Source organism: Trachurus trachurus (genome assembly GCF_905171665.1).
Source record: "Trachurus trachurus genome assembly, chromosome: 7".
Classification (NCBI taxonomy): domain Eukaryota; kingdom Metazoa; phylum Chordata; class Actinopteri; order Carangiformes; family Carangidae; genus Trachurus; species Trachurus trachurus.
In genome coordinates, this window is record NC_139901.1 from 14,280,840 (window position 1) to 14,298,781 (window position 17,942).

At 42.3% G+C, this 17,942-nt stretch overlaps 1 protein-coding gene across 1 annotated transcript; it reads left to right on the forward strand.

Annotated features, from left to right (window-relative positions):
* Positions 1-1,377: 1,377 nt before the first annotated feature.
* rhoab (ras homolog gene family, member Ab) lies at positions 1,378-17,393 on the forward strand. Its single transcript, XM_083975738.1, has 5 exons — positions 1,378-1,483; positions 10,063-10,220; positions 11,833-11,953; positions 14,038-14,168; positions 14,308-17,393. The coding sequence occupies exons 2-5, from the start codon at positions 10,065-10,067 to the stop codon at positions 14,479-14,481; spliced, it is 582 nt and encodes a 193-aa protein (XP_083831864.1). The 5' UTR covers positions 1,378-1,483; positions 10,063-10,064; the 3' UTR covers positions 14,482-17,393.
* The last annotated feature ends 549 nt before the right edge of the window (positions 17,394-17,942 follow it).

A 17,942-nucleotide genomic window follows, 5' to 3' on the forward strand; every position in this document is an offset into this window, starting at 1 on the left:
TGAGAGTCACAAAAAAAGTCAATATACTGACACACTGGCCATCTGTTACTGATACCGTCCAGTCCAACCCAATAAAACATCATCCTGATCACACCATAATAGCAGAACAGAGAGTAAGCTTCTCCTTTTTAATTTTGCCTTATTTTTACATTTGCAAATAATAATTAAGTAGAATCCGAATAAAGTTGAATACAGAGGACAGGATTTGTTTCCCGGACTATAGAAAAAAATACTAAAAAGTGACACTGTCAGACTGTGGTAGTGGTCTGTGGACTATTACATAAAGTGTTGACTTTTAGGCCAACTCCACATGCTGAGCAAAATGTGTTTTATGTCAACTGTAGGATCAATCTTAGTATTTAGCTTTATTTCGCACTAACATAGTCATAGAACAGTGGAATAAAGATATATAAATTAATGTTGCATTTGGGGGAAAAAAAAGTCAAAAGTCTGACAGAAATAATCAAATGTGGAATTCAAAATAAAATATATATTGGTATCTATTCATCCACGTAGCTATTTAATGATCATTGACTTACCTATGTTACATTTATTTATATATTTCTGCATTTGTCACCTTACCTATGTATATGGATATTTTGATGACTCAGTCACTTATATTTATATTCATATTTATGTTTATTATATATTTCTACATATTATTTAATTTCAGGGATTATTTCATAGCCGTATTTTTATTTTATTTTAACTAATGTATAGAAGTAGTTCATGCAGTATGTATTTTGTCTATTTATTAGGATGTTTGTGGGTTCTTGAGTCCTGTGTGTAGTTACCTGACCTGGCCGCCAGGTGGAGCAGTGGGTTCTTTTTACAGTCTATGGTTCAGACCTCAGACACTGGGACGGTGACATGTGTCTCAGTCTACTGCAGTGTAGTTAAATCATCTGGTTGGCAGAGCTGTGTTGTGTTTAATTAACTGTAATAGGGGAATAATAGACTTGGCTCCGTGTCTCCTACATCTCAGTGGGGATATGAGCCAGGCACGGGTGTGTGCCTACAGGCTGACTTGGGCTAGAAGTAAATATTCTGCAGTGACTCCATTTCTGATCCCAGTTACTACTAAACAAAAGTTGTAAACATGTAGCAGATCTCAGTCTTAAGAACTGAACCCGGTCCATGTCTGTAAATACTTGGTGTGTTGACTGCTCGACATGATTACACTGCTCCGACTGGTGGTCTCCGTACAGCTGATGATGATGAGACAGGAACTCAGCCCACAGCGCTCGGATACGCGGCGTCGTGCCCGCGCAGGTGTGGCTCTCAGGCTCGCTCCCGCCGCCAACCCTCCCCCTCAGCTACAAACTACAAACCCAGGCTGCGCGCTCCCGTGAACTAATTCATTGTATCAGTCTGAGACAGACGAGAGGAAACAGCGAGCGACTCGACTGGTGGAAGAAGCAGCGCTGCTCCGCACGGAAAAAAAACACTGAAAAACCCCGACTGCTCGCCACAGAAACTGAAGGTAAACTACTTTTATTGAACACCCAACGACTGTAAAACGAATTTACCGCCGTATTGTACAGTTTAAACGCGGACAGGGCTGTTTTATTTAAAGTTTTCCCGAGCCTTGAGAGGCCGTGCTAGCAGGGCTAACAGTTAGCTTTTCCTCTAACCGACCTCAGCATCGCGCTGCTTCCGCACTCACGGCGCCGCTGTGCCGGGGAGAAAACTGCTGTGTCTCGGGCACAGGAGCTCATGTGATAGGCCAGACTCCACACGGGGGACCGCTGGTGAACTGTGGTAACTTCAGTAATGCCCGTAAACTGAACAGTAAAGACCAGCGAGCCAGCCGGAGGCAAACAATGAGGCTCTTCTCCTGACTTGCCTCGGCTGACCAGGCGGCTCAGCCTGACTTCATGAATGGCTGCGGGTGGTAGCTGCTCAACACTAATGTACAAGTAGCATTTTAAACAATATAGATGGTAATATACCTCTAGTAAACTTTTCTTCAACGCCAACATCCGTATTGTTTTTATTTTTTACATTTTACAACAGTGGGAATAAAGCACGACGTAAGATCATAAGTTAAACGCTTACGTCCTTTTTTCTGAAATGAGGTTTTGTCATTAACAGTCAACGCCATTAAAAAGTCACACATGTATATAAGAGTATGCTCTTATATGTACTGTTTGTGTCGTGTATATGCTGGGTGTTTAGTTTGGATCGGGGCCACACACCCATTCTTCCACTGCGGACACACTAGCCATCTGTTGCCTCTGTGATGACGCCATCTTTCTGGTGACCCACCCAGTCAGTGGCTCGCTGGTTTAAAAAACAATGTGTGGCTGAACACTGGGAGCTCTCTCCGGCTACACACACACACACAACTTCTCCTGTGTGCTGCAGATCACACCGAGCCTCAGCCAGTTCACTAAAGACAGCCACAGAAGAGACCACGGAGGGGCATGGTGGTTTGTCGTCATGTGTTTGTTGACCACTGCTATTAATTAATGATGAGACTTAATTATGTGTGTAAGATAAAGTGATACGGCCCTGTGGGGAAAATAGCAGTCATGTTTTCCTGAGTGGTATCAAAAACATGAGTACATTTTACTCTTTTTTTTTTGTGTGATCAAATTTTTTTAATCATTCTTTCGCCTCGAGCACTGGTGGTTTCATTAAAAAAGAAGCATTAGTTCTTACAGTAATCTATAACATGCCACTGTACTACAAACAAAATGGAAATCTGCACATCTAAAGGAAACCAAACAAAGTAAAAAAGATAAAAATACATCGATCTGCATCTAGTATCTGCTTTGTACAGGTGAATGTGCTTTGAACAAGTAAACTTTCCATTTTTGTTATCCAGCTGCCTGACAAAGGGGTTGTTATCTACTCTTCCGATACTAGTGCCCCCACCTTCTTTCCTAAGGTGGCACCTGAATGAAACAATCCAAAAAATGTGATTGCAGATAAATTAGATTTTTTTAAAAAGCTAGACAGTAGCCTATCTTGTAGCACAGCGTCAAGCTATAATATTCACACATAGATGATTTCTTGGGAGCATAGTATAGGCTACCTGTACTATTTCCGATTTCTAATGGGCGAAACATCTTATTGAGTGTACAAAAGTCTCTTTAGTTGCACTTCTACCATACTGTGGGCAGCTTTGGCTAATGTACATGAAATTGGACTGTGATCGACCATGTCATTTTTCTCCATTACAGAATGGAGGATGTGATTTTGGGTGAGCGTTAAAACCTCCCACTGACAGCAAGCTTACTTACATTTATGTCAGTCACTGACGAGGCAAGCTTATGGCTGTCATTGACTGGTTGGTAGTAGTTATCTAATAAGCATATTAATTACCTTGCTAAAGATCAGTTTTTTATTGCAAAGGTCACCATTTTTTAATCCACTTAAAATGTGTCTGCCAGCAGGACTTTGTGTGCAAGTTGAAACGTATTTAAATTTGACATTAATTGTAATATTTGTGTTTATACAGATTTTAGGTCAAAAAACCTAAATTCAGCTAAATTAAAATCTGGTTGATCTGGTAATTCACTGAACCACAGTGTTCTCTGTAGTGCACGTTTTCATAATGTTTGTGTTTATGCAGCGGTAAATAAGAAATATTCTTCTCTTGCTTTGACAGTCATTAGTTCATTCAAAATTTCAATGCTGAGATAAAATTCACATCAGGTGGCAGAAGGAAAGCATGTGCCAAGTTTCTGTCTGAAACCGAAACATTCATCAGTTAACCACCATTAAGCTGGGTCTGATTTTCCATCCCGCTGACTGCGTGGGGTTTTTCTAAGCATAAGCGCACACACACAGGCCTTAGGTGGGACTGTGTGGGGTTTTCTAAAGGACAGCCAGATGAATCATAAAGCACAGTAACCATTGTAATAGTTCAGCTACAGCTGTGTCATATGAGGAGATGATACAGAATGAATAGTGTTTTACTTAAACAAAAGATTGATCACAATTGAAGTGGGATTGACTGGCAGGTCTGGTGTCAAAAAATATTGTCTACTGGAGATTGATAGGTAACAGTTAATAGATGGTTTATGGTGCTGGTTATATATAATTTATATTTGGTAGACATTGGGATTTAAGTTAAAGAAATATTGCAATTTTTAATTAGGCTATATTTTTGATTAATTGTGCAATGGAACAACCGATCGTTTTATTGGTATTGACGGTGTTTGTTACAGGAGTGTGCCCTGTTGGTCTCTGCTCATCTCTGTCATTCATCCATTGTTTGATGTTGTTTAATTTATTTGATGTTGTTTAATTTGTTTGATCATCTGTTTGCTAACGTGCAGGTGAGGGCAGCTGGTCTTTGCAGTCACAGTGCATCACAGTGGTTCCCAACTTTTCCCAACTCATGGCCCACATCCAAACCTGTAACAATATGGACAGATCAATATAAAATTTACAATGTGATGTAGGCCTGTTACAATTATTGCCTGATCACAATTATTTGAGCTGACCACAATTATTTTGCATGATCGTTTAAACTGTTTCCATTCATCTGTACATAACAGCTGGATGAAACTAACAGAAATGTCGTATTTGCATCACTATTTCCTTGTCGTTTTCCACCGATTGAGGTTTAACTGGTGCTGTTTTAATGACACATGAGTGGCGCGCCACAAACTGTTTATCTCGAGTCGCTTCATTTCTAATATTCGACGACCGCATTTCAGTGAGCATATTGACATTGGCAACATGGATTTAGTTGTAAAGCCAATAAATGGCTCTTCTTCATAAGGTATTTGCATTATTAAACTATGTTAAGGCTTATACTATAATAGTGGCATAAAATGATTGGTTAATTGCAGTTATTTGACTGGCAATTACCTGTCAACTAAAATTTCATGAATGTGCCAGCCGTAATGTGACACCCTGTACGTGGGACACATGTCCCTTTTGCGTCTCAAGGCGGGGCTCCAGACAAACTTCACAGTGGCCCCTAACGTAAAATTTTAGGAGTGCAAGCAAATCGCCCTGCAAATCAAATATCCACATTTCCTTTTAGTGCTGTGCGATTTGATAAAAACGTGCGATTGTGATTATGGTGGAAAATATTGCGATTAACGATTTGCCATTGCAATATTGTGAATCAATGCTGTAATGAGTCTATTTGCTTGATTATCAAGCACAACACAGGAAGTAATCATATTTTAGGAGCGTATTTCTCAGCTCAAACATACACACATACATGTTCTTTTTATTAAATAAAAACAGGTAACTTTTTGTGCTGTTTCATAGTCTACTGCCTTGCCATCATTTATTACAATGCATTTCTCCCCCTCCCTCCTCTCACAGCACACAGGTGCCTCTCACACCGGTAACACAGACACACACCCACACACACACAACGGAGGAGAAGAGAGGAGACAACAGATGAGTGTGGCTGTTACCGTAAAAAAAAAAAAGACAGAAAAGAAAACCAAACACCGGAGCTTTTTGGTCGTTCGCCCCGACAAGCAAATACATCTATGTTTTTTAAACGCACCGCACATGTCGCAGAGGAAAACACAGTTCGCTCCGTGTAATGCTACAAAGGTCCAAACCCGCTGTAATCACGTAACGCGGGGAGACGGTCCTGCAGCATACGGACTGCTGTCTGCCGGGTGGTTAAAAAAACATCAAATTTACTGGTTGTACACGCACAAGTAGATGAAAAATTTACTGTCTCAAATTTTAGGGGCAAAATCCCCCCATTTAGGTTCAGTCTGGAGCCCTGCAAGAATATAATTTGTTGTGCAGGGCATCTCTGTAGCAACACAACATGCTAGCACTCATAGTGCTAACAATACATTAATCGTTTTTCAAAGATTGTTTTGTTATATTCACGTTTACTGTATTGTTTTGCCAGTGTTTTTCAGACCACTTGCAGTAATTTTAGACCTCTGATTTATCAGAGCTATAATTGATCAGGGGAGCTGCTCTCAATTCGTTGTGACTGTGGCCTAAACATAAGCCAACCTTGGCGTGAACACTAAAATCTGTGCCTTGAAAGACGATGGTTTTGAGTGGGCCATAATGTGTGGCCGTCCTCGGGCTGCAATTGTTACATCACTTTGATCATCTCATACATGTACCACTTAAAACTTAACAAGTTTACAACTTTATAAGTCTGTCCAGTTTCAGTGTGACTGGGATGTCTGGGATGTTTGGGTGTTTGCCAAAGTGGCTGACAGATAACAGACTGGCAACAGCCCAAGATAATGGTGCCATGTGGATGCAGCTTTTCTAATTATCACCCATATTTAATGAGATATTTGGATGCAGAGCCACCTTCGTCCAGGTTTCTATGTCATCTCCTGTTCACATGTTATTAAAGAGCGGTGACTTGCGGCCCCACATGAGCGGGTGGGCATGTTCACCGTAGAGCTGCTCATTTACATATTGAGCTCAGAGCTGGTGTCGTTAAGGCCTGCTGATTATAAAAAGAGACCATCTCTGTGAACAATTGGCAGTTTTAATAACTCTTTTCCATTGGTTAAAAAATGTGCTGATCATGTTGATGAAGGTCTTTGTGGACAGGGTGTTCCCTTTGATTGTTAGCTCCTGTTGTAATGCAGTAGTAGATGGAGAGTGTGGGACAGTTCACTTATGGACCTCCTACCTGTTGACCCCTTCACATATTATTACTTTAATGACCATTACATTTACATAACACGCTGTGGTCTCACCTCTGTCTGTCCCTTGCTTTTCTGAAACAAGTCCAGACATAACATTCTTCACTGCTAATGGTGATTTTCCTGTTGTTGCCCCTCTTGCTTTCTTGCTTTCTATCTCGATTGTGCCCCCGCTGAGTGTTTTCCTACTTCTCTTTCTTACCATGGAAATGTACTGGGGCTGCACAATTGATCACAGTGTAATCCATTGAAAATGAAGGAATTCACACTGAAATCACTAAAATCATTAATACCTCAAAGCTGCTTCTTTTTTATTACCGTTCTCAGTACTGTGTTGGCTGTTGAGCAGCTCTAAAGACCAATTAGTAGCTCTAATGAGTTGAGGTGGCATTTGTTGGAACGAGGGGACACTGTTATTGCCATTATATCCTCCGGTCAAACACTGCAGACACTGACCATACACTTCCCTCCAGGCTAAAGCTGCCCCCGTTTCTGTCTTTTCTCTTCTCCTTTAGTCACAGCGGCAGTGGTTTAATCTTTTTTGACACTGCTGTCCTACTTAGAGTTTTCATCTAACATTTATAGGATGCTCAAAACACCTTGCAGCTCTGTGGAGCATCTCAGGGTCACAAACTAATGGGACAGAGGGCAATAAAAGCCAAAACTTGAAAGACAATTATATTAGGGAGCAGTAAGTGACAGGATTTGTTGCAGCACGTTTTGTCTGTATTTCAATCGGCTCATTGGGTTGTCACACTTTAACACGTGAATGCAGCCAGTGTTCCCAGTGGACCACAGCAGGTGTCTCATTTGGGAACATTACCCCGGGGAAACGTGGCCAAATGTGCTGTGGGTTAGAAGAAGGCTTTTGATCGGAGGAGGGCTAAAGAAAATATAGAAAACAGACAAACTACTGTGTGGGCTAGAAAATCAAACAACGGGGCAAACTGAAGAGGAAGGAAGTCGGGACTGGTTTGGACCAGAGACGTCTACTGATGCAAGGCAGATTTTTACAGCAACAGACCGTCACTCAGAACGACCAAAGTAACTCAGGTCTCCACTGAAGTCACACAGGAAATCGAACCTGTATTGTCAGCGGTGGCTTCTGCTCCAGACCTGCTGCAGATCAAAACTGCAGAACATTCTTCGTCCACACAGCTACATTTTTGTTTTAAAAACCATCTCTGTCCACGCTTTCGCACCTGAAAACACAAGTCACATGACCGCCATGTACGAACAGGTGTAATCCCAAAGTTAGTTGGTTGGTTCCAATAAAATAGAATAAAAAATGCAACCTCAGATTTTTCAAAAATAAATCAGAACTTTAGAGTTTTACAAAATAAATCGATACCCCAAAGCTTTCAAACTAACATTGGGTAATCAGAGTTTCCAAAAATCTCAGTATATTGGGCGCAAACTCTGGAGCGGCAGCAAGGAATGTGTAGAAGTGATGGTGTGGTCCCGGAGAGCGTCACCACACCTCCAGCTGAGTGACTGCAGGTAGAGAAATGATGCAGGCTGAAATGATGTTCAGGGATCTGATATTACCGTCTCTGTGGGAGGTCCTGTTGTCCTTATGCCTATAGAAAGTACACAACACGTCTATTGTGTTCGTGCCGTGTTGCCTTCATGACAGATGAGTTGTGTTTGATGTTGGGGCTCAATGACTGGAGCCCTCTGAACTCACTCCTATGATGGGAAATGGCCATTTTCCTGTTTTGTGTTTTGATCTCACTGTTGGTGGTAAAATGTAAAATAGTGTTTTCAGTCCAGAACATTTTCACATTATTTCCTGTGTTTGTGACTTTCTGGTGAATGTCATTTCCCAATATGGAGAGATCCAAGCTGCTCTCAGCCAATCACACACAACACTGCATGTCACTCATTTGCCCCAACTTCCCTTAACTCAATTTGGCAAGCTTGTTCTCTCACACCCACACTGTGTGTTGGTCTTTTACTGTCATGAATTACTGGAACAAAGGCTAAACTGTACTTCCTGGTAGTCTGATACGTGAGTTGCAAGTCATATCTGTGTCGAAGCTTGAGTGAGGACAGGGCAGGAACAGAACTTTGAACATTGCACCAACCTCTTATCCTGATGTTTAATACACATACACACACATGCATCTGTCCAAGACTGATATTGAGCTATCAGCATCTCCTATTGGGACAAACTGCACAACAATTTTTTTATTTTTATATTGCACATGCACTGAGCAGCCTATTACAGAACAAATTATTACCTGCTTGTGTCTGGTCACTTGTAAAATCCTTAAATTAGCCTCAATGTTTATAACCCTTTCTTATTTTATCAGAAGCTATTTACCACAAAAATGAAGATGATTCTGACCTTTTGGAAAGTTTTGTTCCATTAATCATCTGATCCCCCCGAGGGGCTCTGAACCTCGGGTAGAGAACTGCTGCTTTTCCAGCTACGTGGTTAAATGTGTCAAACGTGGTGGTGCATAGTGAACCTGCACTATGCACCACTAGACACTTGTTGGTTTCTATTTATGTCTCCATGGCAGCAGTCGTGTTGTTGGGTCGCCTGTTGCTAACCAGCTATCAACTCTGATTCTCCCGTTGTTGCCATGGTTGTGATCTATAGTGTAGACGGGCTGAGATTGCAAGCAGGCGTACAGTGTGGTCTGACAATAAAGAGGCGTTGGACCATGATAAGATAAGAATATTTGGTTTAAAACATTTAAAAACATTAGGCTTGTCTTTTTTACTGGGCTGTCACAGCTAACACAATGACATGTTAATGCAAATTCCTTTTAAGCTAATTTTGAGACGAATAATTAACACATATTCTATTCTATTCATTATATTGACCTTTGACCCAGTCAAAGTTTGAATCAGTTGCTGGAAATGACTTGGCTGCAGTCACAACCTAAACCATCTCTGCTAATAGTTAGCACTCACATGGCATCACAGTGGATAATGGGGGGGGAAAATGATAAGTTCAGCTACAAAGTCCTGTCAGAGGGTCCAGATTTACAGATATGTGTACATACCCATCTACAAACAAATGCCCCTATTGTAATTTTATATTATGTTTTGTTATAATTATATTTTGTCACCAGGATTGTTCTTTTGTAATGATTTGTTGGCCCTCGTGAAAAACGGAGGTCGGATTTAGAGCAAACGTCCACTTGGATTCAAGCATGAACTGGTTGTTTTTGGCGGTCTAAAGGTCACTGTGACCCCACAAACCACATTTTTGGCTACATATCACTTTGTATGCTAATTCTGACAAAATATACCATTATTATGGTATTTCTCCCAAATTTTCAGCACATAAATAGTGGAGGTGTTAACTCCAGTTGGAGGAGGCCTTGAATGGACTGTTAGAGATGTTTCTCTTTATCCGATCGAATGGTGAAGTTTGTCGTGGTTAACATCTGTGATTCTAACTGTTGTTTTCCGTCTCTGTTTCCTCCTGCAGGGATGGCAGCCATCCGCAAGAAGCTGGTGATAGTGGGAGATGGAGCTTGCGGGAAGACATGTCTTTTGATCGTCTTCAGTAAGGACCAGTTCCCCGAGGTGTACGTCCCCACCGTGTTCGAGAACTACGTTGCAGACATAGAGGTGGACAGCAAACAGGTGAGGTGTCTCTGGTGGCCGACTGATTCAAACGTCAGTCAAATCCAAAACGACTCTTAAACTTTAAATAGATAAACGGATAACTTTTTCTGACACTGCTGAGACGCACTTGTGTTTCTGAGCTGTCGTAATTCGTCACCGCCTCGTTCAGTCTCAGAGACAGTTCTGTGCTGGTATCTGGGCTCATTCTGTTCCCTCGGTGCTTAATCATGCTCAACGCTTTAATTCTACCTTCAGGGCCAAGTGAGTGTTGATAAAACTGTGCTGTTCCACTTCCACGTCCTCCCGCACACTGCAGCAGTCATCTGTTCTCCCTGCAGATGCTTTGGTCGGGCTGAGTCGCAGTCCTTCACATTAATCTTCGCATTCATTTTCAAACAGAGAAACCGGCACGTTACTCCGACTCTGGTCTAAACCTGCAGTAACTCAGAAATGAGAGGGACATTAGATTTTACACTGTGCTGTATGTGTGTCACACCTCACCAGCCACAGACCCACTCATCCTGACCTCATTCCAGTTTAATGGGATTCTGGGACGTGGACTCTTTATGGGCTGGTTGGTTTCTGACCCTCTGTGCTGCGGGGGACGACTCAGGCGGCTTCTCATCAGGCGGCGTCACACTTTTCTAAACGTCTCGATCTGGTTTCCTTTCCCTGTTTAGCCCTGCAGTCTGCTCTCTGAGGTCACTGCCACTCGTCAGTGATTCAGTCCAGATTATTCTTGAGGATGTGCAAAAACTAAACATCAGTGATTATAATTATATCACACTGGCATGTGGTTTTTAAGAGTTTTAATGGAAGTGTAGCCTCGAAACAGGTAAAATTATAAACAAATGTTCATGTTGCTACTGAGACAAGTGACTTTAAAGCTAAAAAAAAAATGCAAATGATCTAATTGTTAATTAGTCATTTTTATTTAAAATACGATCTCCACATGGTTAACAGTCAGAGTTGTGGCCCTAATTTATTCATTTCATTAAATAACTTAACACTTCTCAACAAAAGATTTCACACTCACCCGCTCATCAGTGAAGAAGCACTCAGTCTCCATACTAGACCAGTAAAGATGGCTGTTAAAGCAGAGCTGATGTACTGTACCAGTGACCCATTTTGACCACAGTCCCCTAAATTTATCTGCAGTTTTACAGAAAATGTTGGTCTCTCCACAATGTAAAGTTCATGAGCACATTGTAACCAGTCTGCTAATGTGAGCAGCTGGTTGTAGGTACTTGTCTGCTGTAGATCCAATATTCAGTGTTATGGTGCTTAAATATGTTGGAAGAACATATTACATTTAAATGTAAATAGCTGATGAAAATCCACATTTATATCATTAAATAGGACCAGTTAAGGGTTTCCAACACATTTAATATTTTACTCAATTCAAATTTTTTATGTTTAATGCTTTGTGTGAAGCTCTGATTTCTAGTTTCTGTGTAAAAAGAAAATTTAACCGGTTTTCATTGTCTCACTTAAGATCTTTGTGTGTTATCTCAGTTTTTGTTTTGGTGGTTGTTGTTGTTTTTGGGGGGGGGGTTTTTGGCTTCGCCGTGGAGTCATGGCGAGGGTCGGGCAAGGTTCATTAACTTCTCTCTCCCTGTGTGTGTGTCAGGTGGAGTTGGCTCTCTGGGACACAGCGGGTCAGGAGGACTACGACAGGCTGAGACCTCTTTCCTATCCAGACACTGACGTCATCCTCATGTGCTTCTCCATAGACAGCCCTGACAGCTTGGGTGAGTGTGCGCACAGACACACACACACGCCTCCTATATGAATTATGATGAGTTTCCTGTGAGTTGATGATTATTTGCGGCCTGTCTGTGCCTGTGATCTTCCTGTTGTGAGGCGGATGCTGCTTACATCAGCTTCCACACATCAGCACACACTGACACAAATCACTGGTGCTGCGGCCGAGTTATAAAACTGGAACACGTCCTCTCGTGATGATGAACGGCTCCGCTCTGATCATATGGAAACGGCTTTTCATAAAATGAGGTGATAAACGCTGCAGATGATTGAAGTGCTGCTCGTTAATTAAAAAGAACGTAGCGAGAGGACGTTACAGTTGTAATAAAACAAAGGCTCATTGTTCACAGTTGTTTTACACAACATTACATTTCTGTGTAAAGCAGCATTTCTGCTGATTCGAACTCTCAGTGCAGATGTAAAGGGTTTGAATTATCTCTGCTGCATTCAAATTAAATTACGGTACTTTGTAAACGTTAGAATAATCAATTAACTCACGTCAAGATAAGCATTACCGCTGCGTCTTCAAACAGCTCTTGTGCAGAGTTTTCATTGTCAATTGTTGTGTTTTTATTCAGTTGCGGGAAAAGGAATATTTTTTATCAGATTTTCAATTAATGGTGATTTAGGTACTAGTGTTTCCAGTTTATGTTCCTCTACCTGGCGACAGTCAGAGCACCAGCCTTGCTTTCAGGTCGTCCGTCTCTTTCTCGTATATTTTTTTTTAAAACTGACTTGGAAAAGGCAATTCCTTTTTTTTTTTTTTTTTTGAAATTCTCTTTTTATTCAGAAAGGCAGACCTCCATCACATACATCACTTCACACATACATTAACTCAGTTTGTCAAGGATACAATGATGTTGTACATACTGCCCTTCTGGAGCTTTCTCCCACAGACCCAAACCATTCCAGGTGGGAGCAATAACACAAAAACAACAAAAGAAAAGGCAATTCCATCATACAAAATAGGATCAAATACCACGGGGTCCTTTCCAGTTTTCTTTTTGTGTACAAGTATACATGTGAAGAAGCAGCAATAAAAGACATGTGCAAGAACCACTGAGCCATCTGACATTTCATCCTCATCTACCAGAGAATTTGTCCTTGTATGGTCGTCTGTACAGTCAGGTTGAACATATTCATCCTCCAACACATCTACATTTTCTCACCACACATGCATGCAGCTTACATGCTTGTGCAGATTTCTGCTTCAATCTCTTTTACATCCTCAAAAAGGTTAACACTGGTAAACATACATGTGAACTAGGGGAGCTCACATTTTTTATTATTTCCACCAAGACGAGGAAAATGACATTAAACACTGGAGTCATACAAAGTCTGTTGGGATTGGGATTATACATTCAACACATTTACTCCAAATTTAATAGAATTAGAAAGGTCTCAGAACAACTCAACTTTTCCATCCTGAATATTTCCAGAATTATTCCATGCCAATCTTCCAGTGTAGATGGTCTTGGGTTTAGCCAAGCATCAGATCTTTAACTTGTGGCCAAAAGGGCCTGCAGCAGCAGCAGCAGCAGCATCTTTACATTCCTCCTCAGTTTCAAGCACGAAACCCGGCCCAGGTACATACGCTCCCAGTCGAGGGTGATTTGAGTCTTGAACTCCAGTAAAGGTTTAGTTTGGAGCAGCCTCAGCATTTATGAAAGTGCTTTCCCTCTGTCATGCCTTATTGTCTCCTTGAATTGGAGTTGGTTTTCTTATATTTTCCCTGATGTGAAGTCTTCATGACCAACCAGTAACTCAAGTTTACAGGCATCTCATGATTATTTAGTTTATTAGCCTTTTTATTTTTTCTTTAAGTGACGGCTCACAGAGCAGAATCAGGCCTGGTGCACAACTCACTGGAAAATACCGTTAATGCAGTTGTGTCACTTTTTCCTTCATCCAGCTGCAGCCGTCAGAAAGTTTATTCCACAGCTGGAAAAATGTAAATACAGTACAAGATTGATCATTTCACTGGCAGAGTTCCCTCCGACGTACAGACACATGCACACAGCAACTTGTCGGTGTCTGGCCTGTGATTATTGTTCTGTTCCTTTGTCCACAGAAAACATTCCTGAGAAGTGGACTCCAGAAGTCAAACACTTCTGTCCCAACGTCCCCATCATCCTCGTAGGAAACAAGAAAGACCTGCGCAACGACGACCACACACGCAGGGAGCTGGCCAAAATGAAGCAGGTACCTGAGCGCCTTGTTTTGGATTTGTCTTAACTACACCGGCGTCACGTCTAGGCACGTGTACGTACGTTTTCACTCACGGTTTATCAGCTTGTTTTTGATCAGTGAACGTCTTGGTTTCTTTCTCTTTGTCCTTTAGGAACCAGTGAAGTCAGAGGAGGGGCGGGACATGGCCGGACGAATCGCAGCGTTCGGCTACATGGAGTGCTCGGCTAAGACTAAGGACGGCGTTCGGGAGGTGTTTGAGATGGCCACCAGGGCGGCGCTGCAGGCCCGCCGCGGAAAGAAGAGCAATAAATGTGTACTGCTGTAAAATGGCCGACATATTTGGACTGTTTTCACCCTGGGCTACTGTACATGGGGGTAGGACTCGGACTGAGGGTTTACTAGACGGGGGGAGGGAGGGTGAGGGAGGGGGGGAGGAAAAGCAGTAAACTACTACCGCTGTAAAATGGCTGTTTGTTGGACTGAATTTACCCTGGGACTGGGGTTTGGGAAGCTTTGATTGACAGGGTTGGGTGGGCGGACGGGAGGCGGGGGCGGGGGGCGGGGGGGGGGCGAGGAGGAACGACGGGCGTTTACCTGTGGGACGTTAACACCAGCCTCAGGTGTCACCAGACACCTCCACTGATGAAGACCTGGTCCTGTCTGACAAGATAAAGCTGACAGTTAAACTGAGAGAGGAGCGGAGGAATTATGGGATGTTCCAGTATAGGTGACTGGAAAGAGAGAGGAAGTAAGTGGGAGGGGAGGGGCTCTGTTAACAGCCCCCCCACCTGTTTGCTGTGGAGCTGCACTGAATGAAGCACAGTGTGTAAAAGAAACATACAAAATTGTCTGTTTGATTCATTCAGGGTGAATGAATGTGACTTGATGTTGTGTGATGTTACATGATGTTGCCCGACGTAATGTCACGTGACGTCATGTGACATTATGTGACATTGTGCAATGTTACGTTACGCTGTGAGAAAGAGAGACCGGGTTTGTTCCGTTGTGCTCACCTCTCTGTCTCATGTTTAACACGCTGTTGAAACAAAAATGTCATCAGGACTGAAGCTGTGGCAAATTAAATGTAATATTAGTCTAATAGAACGATTATTAGCTTGATGCATTAATTGGAAAACAAGTCAAATATTGTCAAACAGCATCAACCCGACACTGGTCACATGCTGCTGTTACCTGGACACGTTCTGTCAGACTAAACATCAATGAGCTGGGAGTCACACCTTCAACAGGTTTGTGTTTTGAGGAGCTCACAGTTGTAAAAGTAGGAAGTTTGTCCCGAGAGGGCTGCCGTATCCTTATCAGCGTGTTGTGTGGAGTTACAGCTCACCCGTTCAACTCGTTGTGGCTGATCTGTGCACAGTGACGAGCACACTGTGACGTTGCTGGATTAACAGGTTGAACTGGAGAAAAACTGTGAGGAGGCTGTGTGAGGTCGTCGGGTACAGTCGGTCAGAGTGTCACCTGTAGGAGAAGAAGGATGAGTTGCTGTGGGTGGGGCCGCTGAAACGCTCTGACACCAGGTTTAATGTTCGCTTTCCTGTGGGAGATGTTCAGTGAGTTCAGCTCTAATTTGCTGAGCTGACCGTGTGTGTGTGTGTGTGTGTGTGGAGGACTGCGGATGTTGAGTGGCTGAGAAAATGTCTAACCAGAGGAGAGAGCCGCTCTGACGGAGCAGGAGGCTGAAAATCTTCTACAGGAAGCGAACGATTAAACTTCAGATTGTTTGATCTTTTAAAAGTTTTTGTGGCTCCGCCCACAGCAGCTCATGGCTCTGCCGGTGCACCGTGTGACTGAATCTACTGGTGATAACCATCACTCAGAGTATCAGTTGTGCTTCCAGTGCAGCAGAGTGAAGTTCTGCATTTGATTTGCTCAGCCCTCACCTGAAGCACAGTCTCTAGTCTGAATCAGTGGAGGTGGCAGGTGAACCGTGGTCCCACCCTTTGATACAGGTAACTTCCTGCCCATGGCTCCGCCCCCTACATCCCCCCCCCCCCTCGCCTGTAACCACATAGCTGACTGCTGGTGCTCATCTTCCCCTGGTTTCAGACCAGGACAAAGAACAAGGAGAGGAGAGGATTGTTTACATGCACACCACTGATTTCCTTATTTGGGATGAACGACTATTCATTCTTTCTTTCTTTTTTTTCTTGTGAGTAAAAATCAAATGAACCAAAACAAGAAGGAGCTGATGTCTGAGAGAGAGAGAGGGTGCCTGAACCATGTCATCCACCACTCCCATTTGCCTTTCATTGCCTGACACCTGCTCTAACAGTTACAGACAAACGTGACCTTTTTATCCAGATTTTCTGTGCATGGAGATGCCGGAACAGTCAGGTTGGGCAGTGGGATATATCGAAAGTAGAAAAGGCAGGTCATCAACATTGGTGACGATTAATCTCCTGCTCATTGTTGGAAAATCTTTCTTTTTTTTTAACACCTTTTTATTTTTAGAAACATCCATGTGGCTGTTATTTGGGATTCAAGCCACTGATCTTTCCTGACTCCTCTGAGCGTTTATAGCCAGACCGAGGCTCTCGACAGTGTTGTACCCTCCTGTTCTTCTTCCTGGCCGACAGGGAGGAGCCTGTTCCAGAAACCTAGTTTTGTGTTGTTGTTTTTATACTTTTGTTCCCTGATTATTTTTTTTTCTTCCTTTTTAAAAAAAAAAAAGTCATAAATATGTTGTCTATCAGTATTTAAAAATAGGAGGTGGAAGACTAGGGGACTGCTTCTGTGTTGTCGCTTTAGTTTATTCTTCTTTTTGTGCTTTACCTGAATTTTTTTTTTTTTTTTTAATGATGATTTACTATTGGTTGTAACGACCCGTCAATCATCCCTCGCCAAATGCTGTTGTAAGGCAGTCAGGAGAAAGGCTGGCCCCTCGGCTGCCTGTCTAGAGCATCACTAGGACACGTGTGCTGGCTCTTTTTCTGTTTGTTTGTTTGTAACACAGACGTGGCTGAAAAGGAAAAAAAAAACAAATTGAGTGTTCTCACGATTCTGTACAAATCATTTTATTTCTCCTTTTTATTGTGTTTTTAAATCCTGGTTTTTGGATGCTGAAGCAGTGACATAAACAAAGGAACAGGAAAACCAAGCTGTATGCAACGTCTGTAAATATGAAATATGGGTTTGTTCATACTAGACTATACAGTACACGTGCGCAGGACTGGAAACTGTATTTGTAAACTAGCTTTGGTTTGTGTAATAAATTACTTTCTATAACACTCAGCTTATATTCATTATGGTGTGGACAAGTTCTGAAACTCAATCAATACACATGAAATATGAATGAGTTACGGGGGTTTTATGAACTGCTGGGTTATAATCCTCCCTCTGACGACAGCGCAAGTAACACTGACTGCACACAGAAATGAAGAAAGAGGAAGTGATGAGACAAGGGCATCACATAACCTTTGGAAAATACCAAACACTTTGTACAAAGAAAATACAGTCATTAACAACGCACAAGCATAACAATTATTGTTCTGACAGTTTTAAACTCTGCAAAAATCCTCTGCTGTGATTCATATTCAGCTGAACATGTTTTCATCTCCTCTGACTTCCTGGTTAAGAAACTTCAGGCCCCGCCCACCACCTGCTGCCTCCAGGTGAAAGAGCAGAGAGCATCAAGATGATTAGAGGAGGAAACATCAGAAAGACTCAGCCACAGTTTGCATCTGAGGAACACTATATGGCAGTAAATATAGATACTTTATTAGTGATGCTCTGTCTGTAGCATTATGGGGTTTAAATCTCTGGTGC

What these genes read in the sequence shown, in the direction of transcription:
- rhoab (XM_083975738.1), top strand. Translation starts at nt 10,065, where the DNA reads ATGGCAGCCATCCGCAAGAAGCTGGTGATAGTGGGAGATGGAGCTTGC. An exon ending in AGACAGCCCTGACAGCTTGG is followed by an intron (nt 11,954 to 14,037) that starts GTGAGTGTGCGC and finishes CTTTGTCCACAG; the next exon opens with AAAACATTCCTGAGAAGTGG. An exon ending in AGCTGGCCAAAATGAAGCAG is followed by an intron (nt 14,169 to 14,307) that starts GTACCTGAGCGC and finishes TTTGTCCTTTAG; the next exon opens with GAACCAGTGAAGTCAGAGGA.